The 25,592-nt window shown below is 37.3% G+C and overlaps 1 protein-coding gene across 9 annotated transcripts in view; it reads left to right on the top strand.

Moving 5' to 3' along the window:
• The window catches only part of LOC121315828 (SAM and SH3 domain-containing protein 1-like), a 356,703-nt gene that overhangs the window by 299,743 nt on the left and 31,368 nt on the right, over positions 1-25,592 (top strand). For 8 of the 9 annotated variants that reach the window (XM_041250298.1, XM_041250297.1, XM_041250302.1 and 5 more), the window contains exons 3-8: positions 5,613-5,663; positions 5,770-5,819; positions 15,368-15,408; positions 18,917-19,003; positions 19,197-19,309; positions 20,026-20,127. In XM_041250298.1, the coding sequence (XP_041106232.1) occupies positions 5,613-5,663; positions 5,770-5,819; positions 15,368-15,408; positions 18,917-19,003; positions 19,197-19,309; positions 20,026-20,127 (444 nt within the window). The remainder of the gene's footprint in view (positions 1-5,612; positions 5,664-5,769; positions 5,820-15,367; positions 15,409-18,916; positions 19,004-19,196; positions 19,310-20,025; positions 20,128-25,592) is intronic. The other variant, XM_041250299.1, reaches the window with a different exon arrangement.

Raw genomic sequence — 25,592 nt, 5'->3', positions numbered from 1 at the left:
TTAGAAAAAGGGGCATTCAGAACAGAAAATAGGAGGCACTTTTTTACACAGAGAATTGTGAGGGTCTGGAATCAACTCCCCAGGAATGTTGTTGAAGCTGACACCCTGGGATCCTTCAAGAAGCTGCTTGATGAGATTTTGGGATCAATAAGCTACTAACAACCAAACGAGCAAGATGGGCCGAATGGCCTCCTCTCGTTTGTAAACTTTCTTATGTTCTTATGTTCTTATGTATTGTTTACTTGTTGAATTTACTTCAGAAAGTAAATACAAAGAATAATGTATTAATGTTGTAATAAAGCATTATATTGTGTGCTTGAGAGCAATTTATACCTTTGTTTTACAACATAGTCACACAAAAATAACACTTTGTATTTGTGCTAGGTATAATGCCTCCGAATACACCTGCAACCTGTGCCGATTATGCAAGATAAACAGGTTTTTTTTTTTTTTTTAAAGCATCAGAATAATATTATACTCACAGTTCATCCTTGGATTTATTGTAGTGTAAGACTGAACTTTTTATTTTTATTTGCCAGTTTGGATTTGGGGGACTGCACCTATAAGTTTCGTTTTGGACTATTGTGTTTGCCAGAGAAAGACCCGTGAACTGACAGTAAGGTTATAACAAAGCAGATGTGACAAAAAGAGACACACAGGAAAAGCGAGAGAGAGAAGCAGCAGTAAGATATACTCCTTACCTATTTTCTTTTGTTTTGTGTAAACTACGCTGTGTTCCGATTGAGAAAATGAATAAAATGGTTGCAGGCCAAGGAAAGCATCACAAAGGACAATCGCTTAAAGTTTGCAGAACGGCATTTGAATGATGGATATGAGTTCTGGTCAAAGGTATTGTGGAGTGATGAAACATGCTGATAGTTACGTTTAGAGAAAGTCTGGTGAGGCGTGTAAAGCATGGTGGTAATATCCTCCTGTGGGGCTGTTTTTCCTCTAATGGCACAGGAAATTTAGTTCCAATGCATGGTATAATGGATTCCATAGCATACCAAAAGATATTGGCAAATCATCTGAAACCCTCCGCTACAAAACCTGGTTTAAAGTGCAACTGGACGTACCAATGCGACAACGATCCAAAGCACACATTAATCTACTTCAGAATGGTTAAAGAAGAATAAAGTCAAGGTTCTGGAATGGCCTAGTCAAAGTCCCAATCTAAATCCGATTGTGAATCTTTGGTATGAGTTGAAGAAGGCTGTGCACAAGAGAAGTCCTCGGAATTTGAATGAACTGAAACAATTTTGCATTGAAGAATGGTCAAAAATCACTAAAGAATCATGCCAAAAGCTCATTGACAAATATCCTAATCGTTTAAAAGAGGTTATTATTGCTAAAGGTGCCTCAACTAGCTATTAATTACATTTTCTTTGTCAAGGTATGAATACTTTTGAATTAGCATTTTTGGAGTTTTGCAAAAGAATTGTTGAAGTAAATAATTGTAGACATCTATTTCTTGTAACTTTTGCTACAAAAGATTTTTCCTAAAATTCTTTGTTTTCGAGAAATTTCTAGAAATTCTAAATTTCAGTAATATATTACAATATATATTTACAATAGTTACAATATATATATATATATATATATATATATATATATATATATATATATATATATATATATATATATATATATATATATATATATAATTTACTGAAAATAAAATAGGTGGATAACAGTGTTTGACTTGTAGTGGATTTCCTGTTTACATCAACAATGAGGCATGGTAGGTCCTCAAGGCCCTTTGGCACTTTCCAGCTCACCAGTGCCCAGCTGTTCCTGGGAATACAGTACTTAGTGGGGTCTCCTTCCAGAGGCACCCATCAGTTATGAGCGTTTTTTAGTTTGACACCTTCACTAAAAACAAACAAGTCTTGGCTTTTGCACCACGGGTCCCCCACCCCCAGGATGGATTTAGAAAGACTGAAATGTTGTATCATGTCTCTGCAGTGTTTTACATATGCAGCTGATGAAATGCTCTACCTAATACTTTTGTGTGGCCAGAAAGCCGAGTGAGTTTTGTGGTTGCTTTTCTCTGTGTGGCACAGTAGTACAAGGCTGTTATCTTGACTGGATGAGTGGATAAACTGGATATTAGGATGCCAGATCGTCTGTGATGCAGAACAAACACCGTAGGTCTTTCTGACCTTATTCCTAATGCATTTGGTCTGCATTTAATTGTATGTGTGTATGGCTGTCTGTATTGAAGTGTTTTTACTCATGAGATGTGCATGTGCTGATTTTGGCATATGTTAAACTGCACCCAAAAAATAAAGGAGAAATACTTTTGAACATTGTGGCTTGGTTTTAAATTACCAGACAATACCTTTGTTTCACCTATAGAATGTAACTTTGACCTTGTATTTGTTAGTATTATCAGTGCAACGGATAAGATTCACTAAGCTGGAAATGTTTCAGAATTAGTGTAAAACAACCTTATTTTGAAAGATTTACAGTGGTTTGGCTTTGGAGCAAAAACTTACTAAATCTAGCCCTTAGGTTAAAATCTGAGTTAACAGTTGAGTGCTTCTTCCTTTGAATGGGGAACGTGATCCTTATTAACAGAAAATATTTCTTGGAATGCCTTTTCTAACAGAATGCATTTAATATTATAATAACCAGTAACAGTCTTGAAATATGAAAGTCATATCAAAGTAATTACAACACGAAGGAAAGTTTAATTTTAGTTAGCTAGAAGCAATACAATTACATTTAAAAGTTTCTTTAATTTTCTTCTGTTGGATTTTTTTTTAAAAATGCATTTGCAAATGCTATTTCATTATTAGGCTCTGTGTATATGTCTCTCTGTTTTGTCTGTGTCTCCGTATGAGTCTATATTAATTATCTAAATTGTGGCGGATCTTAATTCTGCCACCTGAATATTCAAAAGCCTTCTCTTTCAGTGAGCTCTTTCTATTTTATGTAGTTATGCTAAATAAAGGAGTCAGTTTATCATGCCTATAAGAAAACACCATCAAACTCTACTCCTTATAATGTTTTAGCCTCACTTTTATATGTTGAAATATCCTTGGTATCAAAGGGTTTGTTCTGATAAAATCCTTAAATAACTCCATGATTAGGGTACTTCAAAGAAGTTCCTAAACACTAGGCACCCCAGTGATATGCAGTGATAAGTTGGATTAGATCTTGGAGTCTGTTCAATTGAACTAAACTGTGTTGAGTTTAAATACCATTACATAAGGGGGCTGTGTAGTGTATTTTAATGTATGTAAGTAGGTTTGACCCTATTTGAAAATGTAAAGAGTGACAGTATTTAGATCAATTGAATAGACCTTCTTAACTTGATATAAAGCGATAGATGACAATGACTGTTGCTTTTTTCTCATTGCTGTGACTCTTAATTAAGAGGAGCTATGATGTATAAAGCCTCAACCATTTCTCCCAAGTCTCATGTTCAAATACAGCCTCACACTACAGTTTAGTTGTACAAAGCCATCATCACTGTTCAGACTTGTCACAGTGTAACTCTTCTGGCAGGCAGTCTTTTTGCGGGATGAGCGTGGAAAAACATGTAAGGCTTGCCTGTAAAATGCTGTGGACTCCTCATCAACTCATTCACTTACATTTGCTTCAGCAGATGTCCCCAGTGTTTTTGTTTACTTCTATTCAATCAGTAGTCAGCATCAACATTTGTAAGCAGTGACCCCATCAGCATGTCGACCAAGTCAGTAACTTTGGAAAGGTCACGTCTGTTGCTTCCATACTGTCCACAGCTGTCTGAAAACTTTAGAAAGGACAATGCAGAGAATGGCCTATAGTCAAAGTTACTGTTGGATCTCCAGGCCGGGGCATGTGTGCTGGGGGAGGGGTGGTGGTGGTTGGCTGTTCCTTTTGAGATGATTCCTTCCAAGTAATAGCCAAACAAAAACCTGCTAAGGCGGCACTGGCATGTTTTCGTTTTCTCAATGACCTGTGCCCACCCATGCAACCTCACAGAGTCTGTGACACCTAAACCATAGTGGAGCTTTGTCCTCTGAGTGTTTGGCACTAAACACACTTCTGCAGGGCTCACCGCACCTCTGGATTGTGAACAGATTAAGATCAGCTGTGTTCTCAAGAAGCGAAAACACAACACACATGCATAATCACGCACGCAGGGAAATGGTGAATCTTTTGTGAAGCGTCCTGCATTTGAGCAGCTGTACTTAAACATTTCTGGTGGTTAAACAGTTGGATCTCTGCTATCTTGAAAGCAAGAGGAGTTCACTAATATTGAAAGCCATAAAAGAGAACTAGTTGAAGGCAATATTTTGCATTCTAATAACATATTTAGGGTCCTATTTTTAAGCAATTATAAAAGAACAATACTTGACAGAAATTGCTGAGTTTCAGGAAGGAGATGTTCAGTTTTGTTCCAAGTTATTACTTACTAGTTTTAATACCATTAACATTGTTTAATTCCTCTCTGAAGAAGAAAAAAAATGCCTAAGGAGCAGGAGTCAGATGCCCCAATTATAGTATTATGACTATCAGAATATGGCAAAGATTTTTAATTTTTTTGTATCTAAATTTAATTAGAAGATATTATAAGGTAGTAAACTGTTTTATTGGATCAAATAAACAAAAAAATGTATTGAACTGCAATTCTTCGAGGTATTGTTTTATTTGAGTTTTTCTTTGTTAACTCAAAATTACTCTTTTGGGAGGTGTGTGATGTGTGCTGTAGAATAAGTGTTTTATTAAAGACATAATTTAACAGAATTCCTGGCAGCAGAATGCAGAGGCATAGTAGCTGTACATTGGTGGCAAGACAATAATGGAGAGGCTAAGGAGGGAGGACTGAGTTATGAAACATATGCAGCCGTAAAGCACAACCGTGAAGGTGAAGATAATTTAATTTCAAAACAGTCCCTGCCTAATTTGAAGGTATTTGGCCTCAGTCTTTGTCTTCAATTCCTCCTTTACTGGGACTTTCAATGTGCCTGCCTCTGGGTCTTTACCCACAGAGTGGAAAATCCTGATTTGGAAATCAGCTTGTTTGAAAGGCAGCAGCAGCTGGTTTGAAAATATTGTGTAGGTTGTTGGGTTATTTCTTTTTTTGCCTGGAAAAAATGTTCAGAAGGAATAAAAAAGGAATGAAAAAAACTGGGACTATGAACTGAAACTAATGCTTTTGGGAGAGTTCCCCTACAAATACCTAATTTCAACTTTAAACACATTTTACTACTAAAACTGATATATTGAGGACTATTAATGCATAATAACAACATGTCAGAATCCATAAAGCACAGCAATCAAAAGCATTCCCAAAAATCTATGCTAGATGGATATAATCCTACCTATAAATGCTGTCATTTTTGGTGGTGTAACTGTTTAAGTGTGACTCTAGATATATTTGTAAATGTAAGTGATTCCATTTTTCAGTTGGGTTATCCCCAAATCTGAACCCCATTATAAGCAATCCAAGTGGAGTCTGAAAGCTGCTGTGCATATTTTCAGGTGTCACAGATGCCCTTCGCGCAGACTCAGAATTCTAGAGAAGCCTCTGTTTGTATTTGGTGTCATCCAATAGTACATCAGGGCCATGCCACGTTTTATTACTGCATCATTAAGTCAGCATCTGTTTCGTATTTCAGGAGAAACCCGATGCCAGCCCGACATCGCTCCAGCTCCAGTCACAAATTGAAGTAAGTTCTGAATTTACACAAATCCAGTCGAATATAATGTCCTCAAAGCAATGTGCGACATGAGTCAACCTTGTGTTCTCACTGCCATGATCTTCTTCCTCCACAGGAGTCTCTTGGCTTTAGCAGCACAGTGTCCACACCAGAGACCGAGAGGAAGTAAGTTTCTTCTGAAAACTGATACTAGTTACTGACTAAGGTGTCAAGGATCATTTCTTTTCAAGCCTTTGTTAAAAAAAAAAAAAATGCGTCTTGGCATGCTGTCCACCAGTCTTTCACATTGATGTTGGGTGACTTTATACCACTCCTGGCGCAAATATTCAAGCAGCTCGGCTTTGTTTGATGGCTTGTGCCCATCCGTCTTCCTCTGATTACATTCCAGAGGTTTTCAATGGGGTTCAAGTCTGGAGATTGGGCTGGCCATGACAGGGTCTTGATCTGGTGGTCCTCCATCCACACCTTGATTGACCTGGCTGTGTGGCATGGAGCATTGTCCTGCTGGAAAAACCAATCCTCAGAGTTGGGGAACATTGTCAGAGGAGAAAGAAGCAAGTTTTCTTCCAGGACAACCTTGTACTTGGCTTGATTCATGCGCCCTTCACAAAGACAAATCTGCCCGTTTCCAGCCTTGCTGAAGCACCCCCAGATGAGTCCAATTTTCAGCTTTGCCCAACACCTGGTCATGTAATGGTTAGACGGAGACCTGGAGAGGCCTACAAGCCACAGTGTCTCGCACCCACTGTGAAATGTGGTGGAGGATCGGTGATGATCTGGGGGTGCTTCAGCAAGGCTGGAATCGGGCAGCTTTGGCATGAATCAAGCCAAGTACAAGGTTGTCCTGGAAGAAAACTTGCTTCCTTCTGCTCTGACAATGTTCCACAACTCTGAGAATTGTTTTTTCCAGCAGGACAATGCTCCATGCCACACAGCCAGGTCAATCAAGGTGTGGATGGAGGACCACCAGATCAAGACCCTGTCATGGCCAACCCAATCTCCAGACCTGAACCCCATTGAAAACCTCTGGAGTGTGATCAAGAGGAAGATGGATGGTCACAAGCCATCAAACAAAGCCGAGCTGCTTGAATATTTGCGCCAGGAGTGGCATAAAGTCACCCAACATCAATGTGAAAGACTGGTGGAGAGCATGCCAAGACGCATGAAAGCTGTGCTTGAAAATCAGGGTTATTCCACCAAATATTGATTTCTGAACTCTTCCTAAGTTAAAACATTAGTATTGTGTTGTTTAAAAATGAATATGAACTTATTTTCTTTGCATTATTCGAGGACTGACAACTGCATCTTTTTTGGTTATTTTGACCAGTTGTCATTTCTGCAAATAAATGCTAAATGACAATATTTTTATTTGGAATTTTGGATAAATGTTGTCAGTAGTTTATAGAATAAAACAAAAATGTTCATTTTACCCAAACACATACCTATAAATAGTAAAACCAGAGAAACTGATAATTTTGCAGTGGATATATATATATAGTTTTAAAAACACAACTGACAAAACAGATGGCCAAATGCATGTCAAAACTGTCCTTTGGGGTGGAGGATAGTAAACATGTCTTCATATATAGTCAGTGACTGACCCAAGATCCCTTGTGATTCAACCACTTGGACACATAACATTCCAAGTTAGGATTTGTATTAAAACAGGATAAGATGAATGCCTCAGATACCTTCATGTGTTCTGGACACTTACGGAAGTGACCAACATAAAAGCCACACTAACTCCCGCTAAAACAGTGCTTCCACATTTCCCACTGACCTTGGGCGATTCGCAAATATTGAGCTTCCTGCTTTTGTGTCTTCCATTGGATGGAGTGTCCTGATAGTAAAGGAGGCAAAATTAGAAAGACAGAAAAAACTACCAAACTAAACACTCCCCAACTACACACAAAGATACTTGATCACACACATACACAGTTCTATATTCAGACTCCTGACATCTTAACATATACAAACACACAAACACCTAAATAAATCGTATTAAACATAATTTAACATATTTTAATCACAGAATGTAGATGACTATATCTGGGGACAATTTTATAATTTGCATGCATCAAATAGACATCCCCTTCTAGATAGCCTTTATTGTCACAGTATATGCAGAAACCCTTACTCATCACAACATCTCATGGACCCTGCTGGATGATGAGTCCCCTCAGGCTGACCACAGAATTTGTATCAGTTCAGGGGAAGTGGGTGAAGACATGATAAATGCAAATCAGTAAAAGTATTTGCCTCAGGAAAGTGAATTATCCCATGTGTGTGGGTGTTCCAAAGGGAGATTATTTTCCTTAAATTGATGAGTAGAAAAACTTGCCTGACACGCAGTTTTGCTTGTTTTCAATGGTTAAATCGTTTTTAAAGATGGCAGCTGGTCAGGTGTTATCTTTGGAACTGTAATGAGCCTGGGCTTCAATGACAGGGTTATGTCGTCCCCCCCCCCCTGCCCCTCTAAACAGGGCAACTTAGAGAACTTGTAGCTTCCAGGCAGCAGTTATGTATCACTGTGAAACACTAAACAAGAGCCAAGACAACTTTGATTAGTAGTATCTGTAGGCCATGTGTGCATCAGGAAATCCAAATAAAATCCTGCTACCTTGAACTCTAAATGCTACATCCTGTCTCAATGTATTGGGTCGATTTGCATTGTTCATATGAGGCTATTTGTGATATTTTTACGCAAGCTGCTTTGTAACCAGAAGTCTCCCTTGTCAGATGTGTAAGAGAAACACTGATGCTACTGCCTTGTATGGTCAGCAGATAGCAGCTAATAACTAAAACTAATCTAAAACAACCTGTGGTTAAGCTTTTCTGCTATGTCAGTGGGGATGTTGATTCTTGGTATTTTAAGTGTTTGAAACAGTTTTGGTTTTGATGAGTTCTGTTCTGTTCTGTTTTTGTAGACCTTGTTTCCAAATAAACATTCTATAAACACTTTTAATATTATGCTACTCCATGATATATGTATATTTATTTCTTGCCAAGTAAGATTTACTTCCGGATAGATAATCTGCTGATTGACTTGTTATTTTGGCTGCAGTTAAAAGCAAACAACGGTCTACTAACTAGATTGCAAACTTCAAATTAAAATTCAAAAGTATTTATTTAACCAGGTAGAACCTTTTGAGATGTACACTTCATTTTCTAATTAAGTTCTGGACAAAGAGAAGGCAGCAAGAAATAACATTATAAAGTCATTGGAAAAAAAGAGACAATTATTCAAACAGGGCAAAAACAGAAACAATCAGAAAAACAGTAATACAAAATAAAACCATAGAAGTAAACAACTCAAATGTACATGTTCCTAGTATTAGACAATATTTAAAGTATTTGCAACTCTAGTCAGATTTAAAATAATTATGAGTTGTATTGTGAAGTGGCCTTTTTATGTTTGAAAGCAATGAATTCCAAAGATTAGATGCCTGATATACAAAGGCACTTTGGCCCATATGAGATCTCAATTTAGGGATTTTAAAAATAGACACATCATTTGATCTTCGTGCACAGGTAGATTTGCATGTCTCCAATAGAGATGTAAGGTAACTGTCATCAAAGTTTGCTCTAGTTGGAAACATTGTTGGTCCCTTGGAAGCAGTTGACAAGGTTGGATAGGAATGGCTCCTGAATTAGCTTCATTATAGTTCTGAGGAAGCTAGATGGTTAAGTAAATGACTTCTCTTTCCATCATTGTCAGTTCAGTTTTTTTCCTGAACAAACCCATCACGTGTTAAAGTTGATAATACGCACTTACAGGAGTGAGTCCCGCCGACAGGACATTTTCAGAGAAGAAGCCCTTGTTTCTGTACAGTGGTGTTAAAGAAAAATCAGATTCCAAAAAGGAAGATAAAGCAATCTGTGTAGTACTGAGTGAGAGTCACATCTACTCTGTTGTACAAGTGGTCTCTTGCCATACAATGTGGGTATTAGCAATAGAGTGTATGCCTTTTAATATCCAGAGATGCATTTTGTGGTCTGAAATATTTCTAATGCATTCATTGCCAGAGATAACATCAAGCTAATTTGTAAAGGGAATAAGTGAGCTGTTGAAGTGCTTTGTATTCATAGGTCACATTTTTTTTCAAAGGTTAAAGAGATTCAGATCATGAAGCTCATTGTTTTATCATATGCAGTTACCACCGAAGTAGATGTAATCTTTTTGGTTGAAGCTCTTGCAATTTAAGATATGCATTAAAAGCATTTTAAAAGCTTTCTGTGAGCGATATTTGTTAACAAAGGAATTTCATTAAAAAAAATAAATAATCATACAGTTTAAATATCCATTTCACTCACAGGAAAGTTGTGTTTAAAAAACCAAAAATAAAAGAAAGTAAATAGAATTGAATTAAAAATAAAAGATTTCCTGTAACTTTTTTAACGTCAGTTTGTTACAGGTTAATTCATAGTATTAATACAAAGGTGTGGTGTTAAAGGAAGATCTTTTTCACTTGTTTTCTAATAGTATTGTACAATGGAGGCAGACATTATTTTTCTGCTGGGAAATGGATCGCTGTTTATTTTCCCTGCTTGAAGGGCCGCTGCCATGGCAACATAATGATATGATAATTAAATGGGGGCCTCTTTGTGTTCCACCCTCTTTCTCACACTGATGCCAGCAAGGTCAAGCCCCTGTAGCCTTGTTTTGCCTTCAGGTTCATGCAAATTTGATAAGAATACTGAAGACCCATTTTCCTCCAGACTCCTTGCTCCTGGTAAATAAATGATCATGTATTCAATACATTTATAGGAGCAGTCAGTTTTTACACTAATTATGGCCCTGCCTCCTGGACAATACATGCAGAATACTTCATTGTCAATCAGATCTCCAGCCTATTTTTGAGTTTTTGTTTACATTTTACAACCTCTCTCTCCCACCCCACTCTATTTCTTTATTTATTGAAAATCAATTCAAAAAATATTTTTCTATTTGTATAAATTAATAAATTAGTAATATATATATATATATATATATATATAGTATATATATATATACATATATATATATATATATATTTAGAAAAAAAAACAACAACAACAACCACCACCACCTATGTTTGTTTTTTATAAAAATCTGTATTAGAGTTTGTTTTGGGTTATATGTCAGGTAAACAGCTTAGCTGTCCTGCGTGTTAGTCAGGGACCTGCATACGTTTAGTTAGTGCGCAATGAGACCTAGGTGTTTGTTTGTTTTTGTTTGTTGATTTATTTTTAAATAAAAGTGCGCGAAAGCGCTTTAAAAATCAAAGTTTTTATTTCTGGGTCGCATTCTTAAAGGGGCACGAACACGATCTACGGCCAGATCTGTTCATATATATATATATATATATATATATATATATATATATATATATATATATATATATATATATATAATGGATTCCCTGTGAGTTGCTGAGTAATGTAAAATAATTGTTTAAACACACATTATAGTATCACTGCATACAGTCGTCTCTGCATATAGGAACACCTGCTCAGAGAACACTTTGGATTAGGGAACAACCTTGAGGTGAAACAGAATTTTCCCATTCTAAATGTTCCACCTAAAGGAACAGGAACTTCACTTAAAAGAACACCTTTTTGGCACAGACAACAATGCTTTGCTAACTGATTCAATACTGATACAGTACTGTTTTGTAACCTGATAACTCATCGGTTATGCTAGAGCTGCTGCTTCATTTTTAACCTTAATGTATCTCGAGGAGTTTTGTTAATTTAGTGAGTCAGTTAGTTGTTATTATAAATTTTATTATATTTTATTAACATACACTTGCCTATTGCTTTTCTCTTATTCTGTTCATTTCATATGTTAATGCACGTGCGTCATGACAAGTAATAAATATTTTTGTATTTATTGATGATACAGTACTGTTTTGTAACCTGATAACTCATCCGGTGGTCAACTCTCTTTTTCGAGAACACTTCGGGTAAAATGAACACTTGGCTTGCTTCCTGAGGGGTGTTCTCTTAGCCAGTGATTATTGTATACAAAATGTACTTCTTATTTAAATTGAAATGTAACCAGTTCTGTTTAGACATACCATTGAGAATTAGATTTTATTTTAGTGTTCAAAGGGCATGCTATCTACTAACCGCAGTTGGCTTGGTCGTAAGAAAGCTTTATCTCAGTCTTTCCAAGGCAGTGGCAACACTATGTAGAATACAACTCAATTAGAGGCTGCATGTCAGTCTACAATAAAATAAAGCCTTCCCCACCCCCATTGAATGAAATGGCTGTTTGCTTGTCAGACGTGCAGTGCAGTCTGATGTCAAGTTTCACTGCATCATTAACTTTTGGGATACAGTTAGCACATGAATGGAGGGACACAAATCTCTCGTATTGTTGAGATTCCTAACTTTTACCCAGCAGAATGGGGCTGTGAAAATTGAATATCATTTTACTGCTTAGGGTATGTTTTTCAAAATGTTTGGCAAGTTCAGTTACTTTTAGCACTATGAAGAAGAATTTGTTTTAAAATGAATGACATTACAAATACTTTTCTAGTTAACACCAATAGCTGGAGTTAAAAGTTGCATAAACCCTTTGCTAAGTGTTATAGATATGGACTTGACACCCATTCAGTTTATCTTAATTTAAATCTGGTAGGAACTGTTGGTCTTTTCAAAGCTTCCAGATAGGTTATTCAAGATTTTTGCATTGGAAGACAAGCGTAACTTGACCAATAAGTTGCCAACAGTTCCATCAAAACATTATGGATTAAAGACAACATTCCTCCGCCCAGGAGAGCAAACACCAAGAAAAGGTGTTAGAAGCTAGCCTCACCCAGGACAACTGGAAGGTGCTAGAGACTGGAAGATGCTGACAGATGTTGGTTAATGGCTTATTTTTCCACCTGAGATTGCCACCACTAACCTTCAACCAGATATTGTCTTGTGGTCTGGATCAGCATGCCATGTTCAGCTGGTAGGGTTAACAGTGCCATGGGAGGATGCTGTAGATGAGGCGTACGAGAGGAAGAAACTGCAGTATGCTCAACTAGCCACTGAAGCGGAACAGTGAGGATGGAGAGTCCGGGTTTACCCAGTGGAGGTGGGTTATCAAGGATTTGTGGCACACTCTACAGTCCAGTTTCTCAGAGACGTCAGATTCGGTGGGCAAGAGTTGCATCGCACAGTGAAGAACTTACCTGATGCAGCAGAGAAGAGCAGCAACTTTCTGTGGTTGAGACAGAAAGATTCTGGTTGGGGATCTCAAGCACAATAGAAAGAAAGAAACGCTGATGTATGGGTAAGTAAGATGGGTTTAGTTGAGTGGGGGATGTAGGGGGGATGAAGCTAGGATGCCAGAATCACTGTTGAGCCCTCTTGTGGTGTTGTGGGCTAGTCGACGAAACACAGAGGATGGAAGATGCCCGCTTAAAGGCCCCAGAGATGTACCCTACTTAGCTCAGTCCAGACGGTTGTCATGCTGATGCGCTGAGGTGATTCGCGAAAAATACATGCATTTACCATGATTTAAGTAGACCCCTAATTATGACATAATTTGAGGCTCCTATCACCTCAGGAACTACTTGCACAATATCTGATCCCTGAGGCAATTATCTTTTCACCCCATGTGACTTAATTCCAGTTTCATTATGGGTTTATATAAGGTCTGGCCAACAGATTCAAACTGTTTGAAATCTAAAGGGAGCTTTGTGTGCTCACCACCAGGATTTTAGCTGGTTCGTTAGTACAGTAACGCCTTCTGTAGACAAAAACTGATGGAGAACAATGGCTTGGGTTGTACAGTACACATTCCATTAGAATCCAGACTGGGGATGGATTGAATGTAACTGTTTTAGACCATCCCTGAGTTTAAGTATCACAAACAAAACTGAAATATATAGCCCAAATGTGATGTGAACCATTTTTACGGAGCAAATTTCAGCAATTTTTATAAATATGTCTGAGGCACAATAAATTCCAACAGTTTTGTTTGTGTTTTGGAGTATTCGTTTTCAGAGGGGGTGACATCGGCAGCAGATGGATCCAATCTTCTTTTTTTCAGGCTAAACAAATCACCCGACTGCCTGGTTTTTACAACTTTTTGAAAAGTTAACAGTATAGAGTTTTCTTAGCAAATGACGTAAGTAATCCCTTGAAAATTGCTTGGAAAAGCAAAGCCGCAAGTGAAAAAGGGAGAAATGAGCCCTTGATATGCACAAAAGCTGCCAACAACCTCTAAACAGTGGAAAAGATAACCGCTGAGGAATGATGGTTTTCTAGTGCATGTTGGATTTGATTCCTTTTTAAATTTTTCTTGAACAAAATATCACAAGGTACTATGGAACAAAATAGTCATTAACAAATTACTGGTAGTAAGAGGGGCCTTGGCTATAAACTTGCTTTTCCTGCTTTATTAAAATATATATGTCTAAAAAATAGTCTGTATACTGCTGCATGATTTTATTTATGTATTTGTAATATTCAAAATGTAATGCAGTCGGAGATCTTAACTGTTTAAGGACTGGGATTGTGTTAACACGATCATACTGAAGTGGGCTTCTAGGGCCGTGATTGTGTTAACACGATAACAAACGCACTTTGTTTTGATGACTTACAGGGCCCTGTACTTTGCAGTACAGGCTTGAAACACATATCATTGCATAGGGGAGGGACTGACGCTTACTTCCTAATTTTTCTTTTTTTTTCTTGAGACGTCATTTAGGGTCAATTGCAACGAACTTGCAGAGTTAGTACAGAGCTGCATACTAAGCTGCATGTTAGCTAATACAGTACTATCTCGTGATCATCCCCAGCTGCATACTGTTAGTACCAATCGCAACAAAAAAGTTTGGGGACTAGCTGATGCCCAGCTTTAGTACGGTGCTAAGGATGTGAAATATTGTGTTAAAAAAAGTGAATAGTTTATATTGTTTCTGAAGTACTTTATAATGTTTCTGGAAGTGTTCCGAAATTTTTTTTTTACGTCATTTCCAAGAAGCTTCTATAAAAAATCTAGTGAATTTTTATAAAAGAGACAACTGCAGCCAAAAAACTGGTGGTCCTGGGGTAGTATCCCACTGAAAAATGCATGGTCCTGAAAAGGTTAAAAGAAGAGCAGTAGCAATAGCTGTGGAAAGACTACCACCTAGCTGAGTGAATTATTTTGCTCTTTATTGGGAATTGAAAGTAGTGCATAACCTTGCAGTTTGCATTTGTGTAACCTCAGTCTTGATTGCGTCACTGCCATCTAGCAGCAGTTTAAAGTATTACAGTACATATTTTGCTCAACGTCCCCGGCCCCCCCCCCCCCCCCCCGCTGAAAGAGAAAAATGTTGGTAACATGTGAGTGCTGCAGTTGCAGTAAGTCAGGTTTGTGTGTGAAAAGCCCTATTGTTTATGGGAGGGTCACAGTGATCTTGGCACAGGATCTCTTTCGTGCTTGTTTTTACCCACTGTTGTCTCTGATTGGCTTCTAGAACATGGCTGTTTTGTAGTGACAGGCAGGGGTTTTGTAACCAGATAAAGCTGCATAGGGTGGTAATTCAGTTTGGAAATCAAAAGAAGAATACAGTAAAAAAAAATGACCGGATAACAAAATGAGCAACAAAAAAAAAAAAACATCTGATAGGTACGGGGCACATGTGCTTAGAATTTAAAGTTGCTGTCTTCCTTTGTTTGTTTTAAAATGTAACTTTTTATTTATTTATTTATTTATTTATTTATGTATTTATTTATTTATTTTTTAGGCTGTCCCTTCCCAAGTCAAGCTCTGAAGATGGATCAGTAGGTTGGTACTGTTTAAATCATTTTTGTTTTGTTTTTTATCTTAATGTAATCTTTTGATTGGATTTCTAAACAACAAAGTGTTGGGGTTTTTTTTCTGACAGAGCGCATTAACATCGTCACCAAAACATGTTCATGTTCTGACATTAAAACTTAAAATACATATTTCTAAAAACTGTGTTTTTGTTTGTTACAATGTTGCTGTTAGCTAGTTTTGTTTTGTCAATTTTTCTGAATTAAAAAAAAACATTTGTCACAAAAACATATTACATAACATACAAACATAAAATATTGAAAAGTTAGCATGGTGGCAATAGCCCCAAATATTTTCATTTGTACAGTGAACCCAGACAAATCCACAGATTATTGCTGATAGTCTCATGTACTAAGTGTTAATGTAGTTGCCTCTATGGTTGCAGTGTGGGTCAGTGGTCAGGTTGGCGTTATATTGAATTTAATTGAAATGTTATAATCTTAACGCACAGTATTGGGCTGACACACGCACCATGTTTTCCTAGCGTCTGTGGGAGATGACTTTACTGCTGGGTGCTGTGTTGGCTCTGAATAATGATTAGCATCGGGGGAGTGATGAATGCACATTATCTCAGTTTGTTCTTTTGTTGGCTTCTATTAATATCTGTAGCGAAATAATGATAATAAAAACCTTCTCCTCAATATCAACAGCTAATAAAAATGCTCAGAATTGTTTAGCTGCAAACACATAGCAGACCAGAGATGTTTAAAAAGACTTTGTAGCTTTGCTAGTTACCAGTGTTAAAGATCAGTTTTGAAGAGGTAGCAGTGTAGTAGTGAGCAACACTAAAGTCATATTTTTGTAAATGTCTTAAGTCTGTTATGTCCCAGCTCTCCAGATGGTCTCAAAGCCTGCTAAGAGACAAAACATGTAATACACCCAATATTGGAGCAACAGAATCCAGAACCATTTCAAATGGCTTAAGGAATGTTTTAAGGAATGTTTTTTTAAGTATTTGAAAAATGAAAAACAAAAAGGGAGGTTGAAAAACAGTTGAAAAAGGATTAATGGACTGAATATAATTAAAAAAAAAACAGCACTTAACAAGACATGTATTGAAGTATTGTGAGTAGGGTGCATGTCATGTCTTAACCTTATACCTAAAAATGATTATAGTACCCTCAACTGAATATCTTCCATATAGGAACGTGGGAATGCGTCAGAGAGGGGTTAGATAAAATGGCTGCTTTACAGTGAACTTATACTACTTCAAGTTATTTATTTTCTTTTAACAAAGTGTTTTGTTCCACATATTGGCGACAAGAACTGAGGGTATCTACAGATGTTTTGAACTGTTGGTGAAGTAAATACAAATTTAAAATAAATACACTGGACATTTTCATTACTGATCGTTCGGGACTGTTTTACAAAACTGAGTTTCTCTCACATTGCACGACCTACAGTGCCATGGAAGCAGTGGAGGATTTTGTTTGAGAATTATTTAGTTGCGTGTAATGAAGAAAAAAATTGCCAGAGAGAAAAAAAATAATATTTTTACATTAAATTGGAGCTGAGGGACAGCGTCTATTTTATACACTTCCCGAAGCAGAGGATAACTCAGCGGGTGCTTCGTGCTATTCTAAGACTTTTTGCACATATGAAAACCATCTGTAAATGTACTAGCAGAGAGATACAGATTCAGATAATCTGCACGAACCTTTTGAGTACCTGCCAGTTTGAAAATTTAATGGAGGAAATGATACATGATCAACACGTGGAAAAAATTGCAATACCGAGGATACGAGTGTGCTTACTTCTGGAGTTGAATTAGACTTTCGATAAGACAATGGAGATTGCACGTCAAGTTGAACAAGCTATGAGAGAGGCTAAAGCTATAATCAGTACAGCTTCTGCTGCAACAGTAGGAGTGATTCAGTCGTGCAGAAACTGTCAGAGCTATGATGGGTCTCATCCAGCTCACACTGCTAAAGCACAGAGTAAAGTGACAAAAAGAAATAATAATAATAATAATAATAATAATAATAATAATAATAATAATAATAATAATAATATATTTTTATATAGCGCCTTTCATAGTGGACCACCATGACAAAGCGCTTTACAGAGGTAGGCTGTGAACTGTGCATTATATGCAGAGTCACTTACAATAGGACACTGATTTAACATCTCATCCGCAGGATGGAGCATAAGGAGGTTAAGTGACTTGCTCGGGGTCACACAGTGGGTCAGTCAGTGGCAGAGGTGGGTTTTCAACTGGTGGCCTTCTGGTTACAAACCCAGGACTTTAACCACCGGACCACACTGCCTCCTTGTTTTAGACGCTGCAACCTGCTCAGTCAGACAGAGGACATTGTTGCATCCCGAACCTTCGAGTCTGCAGCTCTGGGTCGGGCCCCTAAACGGCAACATTTGAGCTGTCTGGGGTTATCTAACAGGGTCATTGACACCTTGCAGAATGCCAGAGCAGCATCCACGTGTTCCCAATATGGGTACAAGTGGGACTTTTTTCAGACGTGGTGCCTGTTTTTAACCCATGACCTGTCTCATAGTAGTTAGACTGCAATTTTTACAGGACCTGTTGGATGAGGAGAAATCCCCCTTTACACTAAAGATCTGTTTGGCAGCCATTTCAGCTTGCCTTTTCAAAACTGATTCAGTCTCCCCAGGACCTCAATTCCTGGTGGGACATTTTTTAAAAGGAGCTTGACGGCTTTGGCCGCCTATGAAGGGCATTGTATCTCTTTGTAGGCTTAACATGGTGCTTGAAGCACTTATGAAGCCCCCTTTTGAGCCCTTGCATTCAGCTGAGCTGAAGTACTTATCATTGAAAGCAGCTTTCTTGCTTAGTGGGTGGGTGAGATGCAAGCATTTTCGATTGCAAAAGCCTGCTTAAGTTTTGCAAAAGCCAGAATAAAAGTTACACTTTGTACCAATCCTGTTTTTTTGGGGTTTTTTTTGTCGAAACCATCATTGGCATTCCACATCAACTAGACTCTGGAGTTGGAGACTTCCCTCCTGCCTTCTTTCCAGTCTGACGGGGAGCAGCAGCTCCATACGCTTTGCCCGGTGTGGGCACTAGTGTATTATGTGGACAGAACACAGAGTTGGGGGCAGCCTGAACAATTTTTTGTCTGTTATGGGGCTAAGTCCCATGGTAAAGTCTTGTCTTAGCAGAGGCTGTCTAAATGGATTACGGACACAGCCAAGACTCTATGATCGAGCCAACTTGCCCCCTCCAGAAAAGCCTACTGCCCATTCCACCAGAGGCATGGCAACTTCATGGAGTTTGTTCCAGGGTGCATCTGTCTGAGCGTTCATTCTGATGTTTTTATTGTTTAGCAGACCTGTATGCAATGAGTTAAAAATGATCAAAGCATATGTATCAAAGCTGTAGTGAATGCCTATTACTTTAGTGTATCAGCGACTTTAGGGTACATTAAACGTGCTGGTAGTTGATCTAGAAATGCTTGAACAAGATTTTTTGACTAATGTTCGTTTTTTGTTTTTTTTGATAAAGGAAAGGGGGACTGCAAAAAGAAAAACAAGTCTTTCTGGCAGAATTTTCGCAAGTCACAGAAGGGAGTCATGCGGCAGACTTCAAAAGGTACAGCCATGTGTGCTTGAAGGAATACCTGGCATGGAAGTTTATTTCTGCAGCACAAGTTATTTCTTTGTAAATTGTGTTGTTTATATGCACTTGTTTTAAAGTGTATGTAGTCCGTTTTTGATAGTTGTGTCTGGACACTTTGTGTTTGCTATACAACTCCTTCCTTCTCTTTACTTTCACTGATGTGCAGGAGAGGACATTGGCTTTGTGGCCAGTGAGATCACAATGAGTGATGAAGAGCGAATCCAACTCATGATGATGGTGAAAGAGAAGATGATAACTGTGGAGGAGGCCCTGGCCAGGGTAGGAGTTACCCCTTTGCTTACTTGTCTAATTGAAACAGAACTTGGCTCAATAGAGGTGGCCTGAACGTGGCCTAGTGGATCAGGTTTGGCACTGGGAAGCCAGAAAGTCCTGATTTCCAAATTCAGGCTCATCCACTAACTTTTGTAACCTTTCCCCATACTGATTTGTAACTACATTGTAGTTAAATTGTAAGCTGGGCTATAGTGAGAACAATCTTAACAGTGTGGAGTTATATAATAAAAAATAGTTATATACACATGGTTTAGATTTAAGAGAAAATGTGTTTGTTCTTTATTTAGAATGAGCAAAAAAAAAAAAAGTGTTCATGAAACAATTTACTGACCACAGCAGTTTGCATGGGTTGGACATTTTGTTTATGGAAAGTTAGCATGGCAGATTTCAGCAATTTCCCTGATGGATATAGTTAGGATGCCTTTTTAAAGACAAATGTGTACAGTATTTTGGCATGGGATTTTTCTACAGATAAACCAACCGAAAACAAAAAGTGACTGTAATGACTTTAGGCTATTAAAATAAATATTAGTGTTGTGTTTTTATTCAGTTGACTACATTTTGTGGTGATGGTGGTGGTGTTTGATAGATGTCGATATGCTGCTATCTTTACAGCATGCAGTGTGTACTCTTTGACCCCTCGAGCAGGCTCCCTTTATTGAAAAGAATTGAGCAGACTTTTAAATTCTTCTTCTTCGTAGTTGAAGGAGTATGAGACCCAGAGCAGACAGTCCAGCAGTACTGACAATGCAGAATGGGTCGATGGATGCAATCCAAATGTAAACGAGTCCTCAAACTGCAATGTAAGTACCGCATTTTCTCGTCTGCATTTTCCAAATTGCACACTTTAAATAAATAAAAATTTTAAAAAACCCTGCCTTGGTATTCTGTCATTTGGTTTGTGGGTTTTTTCAAGAGCAGACAGAACAAGAACAAGATAGAGACAGGAAACGTCTCTGTACTTTCTAAAGCTATATATACATATGTGTCTTTGTGTGTGACATTTTGTGCAGTGGTGTTTCTGTAAATGATGTGAACAAAATTATTGAGTCATCCATGAACACTGTGTTAATTATATGCAAAAATAGACAGTTAGACAGTAGAATACAGTTATGGAATTGTGAAGATTTTGTGCATCTTTTTGGATTTCCAAAAGAACTTTATGAGCTCCATTGAGCGTAACACGTAGTTCATAAGAAAGTGAACTGTGAACAGGTCTGCAGAAATTGAAGTCCAATTTGTGTTGTTGGTTTGCTCACTTCTACATTGAAAGCTTGTGTGCTTTAGAGGGAACTAAGTTACATTTCCTCACCCCTGCTGAAGCTAGGGGATTGTTTTACATGTTTTTTTTCTGTCTGTGGTGTTAAAGCTACTTTTGGTTCTCGTTCAAGTTTATTTTAAGATTTGACACATTTAATTCATTTAAACACTCCATAAGGTCATACCATAGTAACAAAAATAAACTTTAATAGTCTTCGCCAGTGCATTTTTTGTTATGCATTTGTGTTAATGTCAGTACAGTGTTGTGGGACCACATACTTAGTTGATATACTTAGGGGGCTCAAATATAAAATGAAAGTGGTGAAACAGGGTTTACAATTAGTTTTGATGTGGCACTTGCAAGGTAGTAGGGGCTCCTGTGTCATTGATGCGCATTGGCACATGTTTGCATGGTTTAAGCATATGTTAGATTAGTAGTCGTCTGCTTGTAGTTTCTGACAAAGTACTCCATTAGTGCAATGAAGGAGCTTTATTTCAGCACTGCTCCCAGCAAGACAAGATCAACAAGAAGAAAAATGTACTTTAGGATCACCAAGGCCCCTGTAATACAAGGCTGGCTGGAAAAAGAACTGGTATTTGTTAAGAAAATCAATGAATACGCTGATGCAAAATATTCTTTTTCACTCAACTTAAATATACACCTACTGCTTTAAATCACACAGGTTATACAGAGTAGTATGACCTTTGAAGGCTATAAACAAACTGGAATGTAAGCAAAGTATACATTCTCTGCAAGGAATAGCTGAACTATGGAAAAAGGCAGTAACCATCCATATATAGTCAAAAATAGTTTAAATATTGTCTTTCAGAGATTATCCTTTCATAGATTATCTATTTCATTTATTATCATTTGATACTGAAGCTATTCATAAATAAGTTGGTATTCCTCAATTTAGTTGCATAATATTACACTTGTTGTATACTGTAATGGGTAACTTGACAGCATATTATTATTATTATTATTATTATTATTATTATTATTATTATTATTATTATTATTATTATTATTATTATTTTAGCTGCTGCCTTTATCCAAGCAACCCATTCATTTATTTAGTATTGATTTATTATTTATTTATTTTGCTTCAGTCTCAGATAACTCAAGATATTTAAATACATAGACGATAAGATTTGTAATGTTGGATTTATACAACACACGTGGACTTAAAGCTAAAGCTGCATCCACACTGGACGCAAGCAAGCAAGCCAATAATGTAGATGTCACTGCAGTCAAATGGGAGTTTCCACACCAGCAGAGAGCGACGTGAGCGACATCGCTTTGAGAACATTTTGCGTTGCTAAAATAGAACCTGTTTCTCTTTTTTTTCGTTGCACGACTACAATGAAACTGACCAATTAAAACAAACTTAACATCCTTGACAGACGCCTCAAAACACGCCACGCCTCAAAACAAGTCACGCCTCAAAACAGAAAAGTTAATTTATGAGGTGCAGCAGTATCCATTATTATGTAATTGCAAAATGAATGACTGCAATGCGTGGCTTGCAGGTGGTGCATTTAGCAGCACAGAGACTTCTTAAGTGTCTTAATTTAAGGTACATGTCACAAATACCTTTTTTTCATGACCTGTGCACTGTTTGTCAATATTTTTAAATGTACTTGTTTTTTGTGTGCATACTGTACCAAGTGTTAAACATTAACCTCAATAAAATAGTTTTTCATAAAGATAAACTTGAACAAATGTTACAGTGCCTGTTGGTATCTAGTATTAGAGTCATCCAGATTTATTTTAAGTTTGGCTTGGCGTCTCTCCATACTCTCTTCTTCTTCCTCAAATCAGCTTCTCCCATTAGTCTTCTGCTGTCAGCTGACACAGGTTCAGTTGATATCCCAGTATGCCTTAAAGGAGTACAGCTTCTGTACATTACCCACCCAATATCTCATAACAAGAAATACCCCAAAATAATCTTAATATTTTTTTAATAAAAGTAGCCGGCACTAATACTGTTTTAGACAGTGGATTGTGCCTGTCGTCGGCTTATTTTGAAAACCCTGCTGAAATCTAATTGCTCCGATTTCTAACACTGGGATCTCACACAGATTCAAAGAAAGCTGGAATTGTGGTGTTGATGACAGGAACACATTTGGGTTTTGCTACTGCAATGATTTTAATGTACTGTGCATTACATTTCACAGGGGCCCTCATCCAAGCATAGGGTTTCTGTTCATGCCACTCAATGTATTAACTCACCCTGTTGTGAGCCAGAAGCAATGCAGAGTCCAAAACACCACTCTGCTGTGGATGCAGCACGTTTTTCTAGATGCCAGCTTTGCTGAAGCACGAAGAGGGGCTATACTTTGGGTTGTGTATCGCAGTGGTTGAACAAAATTTTAAAAAAAGAAAGGAAAACAAGCATAAAGAAATCACAAGATGTCCACATCATGATTATTTAAACAGAATCAATGAATGCTAAACATTCCTGCTGTCACTGCTAACTGTTGATAAGAATATTTTACTATTTCAAGATTGCATTGTATCAAAGGTGATCCTTGAGCATTATTTTCATGGCTTTACTATCATACAGGACAGATTGAAATGTAGTGAATATAGAAGAAGATGGGTGTTGAAAGAGTGAATGTAGTCACTCAGCTTCCTTTCTTGTGCTTTCCAGCCACTCATCTTTCCATTTGTGGTTTACAGTGCTGTGGTATGTGCTGGCTTTACTTCAGTGCAATATGACTGATACACATTTTGAGTAAATTATACCAAATAAATACAAAACTGATTATATTTCCCCCCTGCAAAAAAGTGAAGTGAGCTGGCTGCCCAAGCTGAAGCCAGTTAACCCTAATATAGTCCATGCCGTTAAGAACCATAGTAGCTAAATCCTATTTCTTCTAATTTGTTTTAATCATGTACACTTTTTTATACTAAAATCCTTTAGTATTCTCAAGATGCTGTTCAATCTGTTAAAATAGAATTAGATTATACAGCTGTGATCACTAGTGTATTGACGCCATGCCCCCAATGACAGAATTGTGAAAGCTCTTCCGTTCACGTTGCTTTATTGTATAATGTAGGGGAAGCATTCCACAGAAAGGGGGATAGTAGTTGCTCTTGGGTGTGTGTGTCGGGAGGGGGAAGGAGAGAAGGGACTTGGAGATACGGTATATTATAAAAAGAATGTGTATCTCACAGAATTATCATGTAATAGCAACCATCTGAAACTCCTGAGTGAAAGTACTTAGTAAAATAAATAACCCGCAGATGTTTATTGAAAACCTGTGAACCAACTTTGATGTTGTAAAACTGTGTTTCGTGGGGGGGTAATGATTAAATTAGAGTTTTTTGTTTGGGGTGGCACTACTTCAGTTAATCTTAGAGATGGCCACACACTCAATAGGATTATCTACTGTACAGTATGTTAAGAACTGAGGTGCATTTATGTTCTCTGTGGCTTCTAGGACCAAAAATTGCTTCCAGGACCTTTTCTTTGAAGCTGATGAAGAAAAGGGGAAATTTAGCAGAAGCTTTGAAGATTAGTGCAGACTTCACTAAACCCACAAGTTCTGATTACACTTTCTGAAAGGATGAAAAATTGAGTATTTCAGCCCCAGGTTAATATAGCTGTAAGAAACATTGCATTCTTTAAAATAGAAATACGTCATTTCTTTAAAAAGTCTACCTCCTCCTAACAGTTAAATTATGTATGTTTAAGCTTGTGACTGATTCTGCAACTCCCTTAGTGCTCCAGGACCAGACCTCATCTTGGCTCGGAAAGGTTCTACGCAGATTTTTGTTCTCTATTGCTAAAATTCCTCTGACAGTAATTGAGGATATAGAGGACAGCAAGAGGTCAGACAGCCTTTGCCAGTGAAAACCAGGATTGTTTGCGATGCACAACACTCCTTTTCTCTGCTCTTGAATAGAAAATTTGCAGCAAGCTGACAATCTGAGTCATTACAAGCTGTGCAGCAGTCCAGTCTGTTGTGATTTTTTTTCGTCTTCAATTCCAGGATATAAATCTGTTTTGGTGCCAAGGCACTACATGTACAAGTTACTGAGCAAGAGTTGTTTTCAGAAAGGTTCATTCAGGTCCTAACTCTAGATTATAGTTATTAGGAGTGAAATATGAGATAAGCTGTCTGGAAAATTATAAAAACTAAAACCTACTAAATGCAGAAACCGGTAAGTTGTAAGGACTGTCTTGTAACTGTTCTTTTAAACACTGAAAAAATAAATAAATATATATATAATATGTTGTAAAATAAAAAAAAAGTCAGATTGTATTTTTGTTGTATGCATGTGTGCATTGTTTTGGGAAATTTAGTTTTAAACATTAATTCTATCTAAAGAATGTTCTGTGCATTCAGTTTCCTGTTGTATGCTAATGTATGAAAGAATCTGGATATCCCATTGGCACTGATTTTCTCACTTTTAAAATCCCTTTTTTCTTTTTAAGTTTTTCTTTATAGCATTGCTCTAACAAACAGAATCAACTCTTCAAATGGTCATTTAAAACAATCAGTGATACGAGCAGTTTAGTGTATCTGTGTTTTAGTTTAAGATGTTCAAAACAGTAATTTGCAGTGTTAGTGTTACTGAACTGGCTGTATGGTTTAAAACACAACGCATTACTGTCCCTAGCTTTGTGTTTTGCTGTACGTATTCTTGCTATATCTATATAATTGTAATTTTGACATTTTTATTAACATGTTCGTACTCATAAATCAGTTTTGACTAGTTCTTTTTTAGTTTCACAGGAGTTACGCATCGGCTCAGATCTTCTTTATATATATTTCTGTTCAGAGCAATGTTCTCTGGAAGGCATATGGAACAGAACATCTTTTGTCAGTTTCTTGGTGTAGGCCATTTCCCCATTCAATGGCTAACACATGTTTTCTTAAATGGGACTGCTTTGAATGTTCTAGACAAAATGACACATTGCTCACAAGTTTCCTCTTTGAGTGACTTTGAAAGATATAAAGTAAAGGCTTTCTATGCACAAAAAACAAGGCTCAATGC

Source organism: Polyodon spathula, chromosome 5, assembly GCF_017654505.1.
Source record: "Polyodon spathula isolate WHYD16114869_AA chromosome 5, ASM1765450v1, whole genome shotgun sequence".
NCBI classification, from domain to species: Eukaryota; Metazoa; Chordata; class Actinopteri; order Acipenseriformes; family Polyodontidae; genus Polyodon; species Polyodon spathula.
This window is presented reverse-complemented; position numbering and strand designations above follow the sequence as displayed.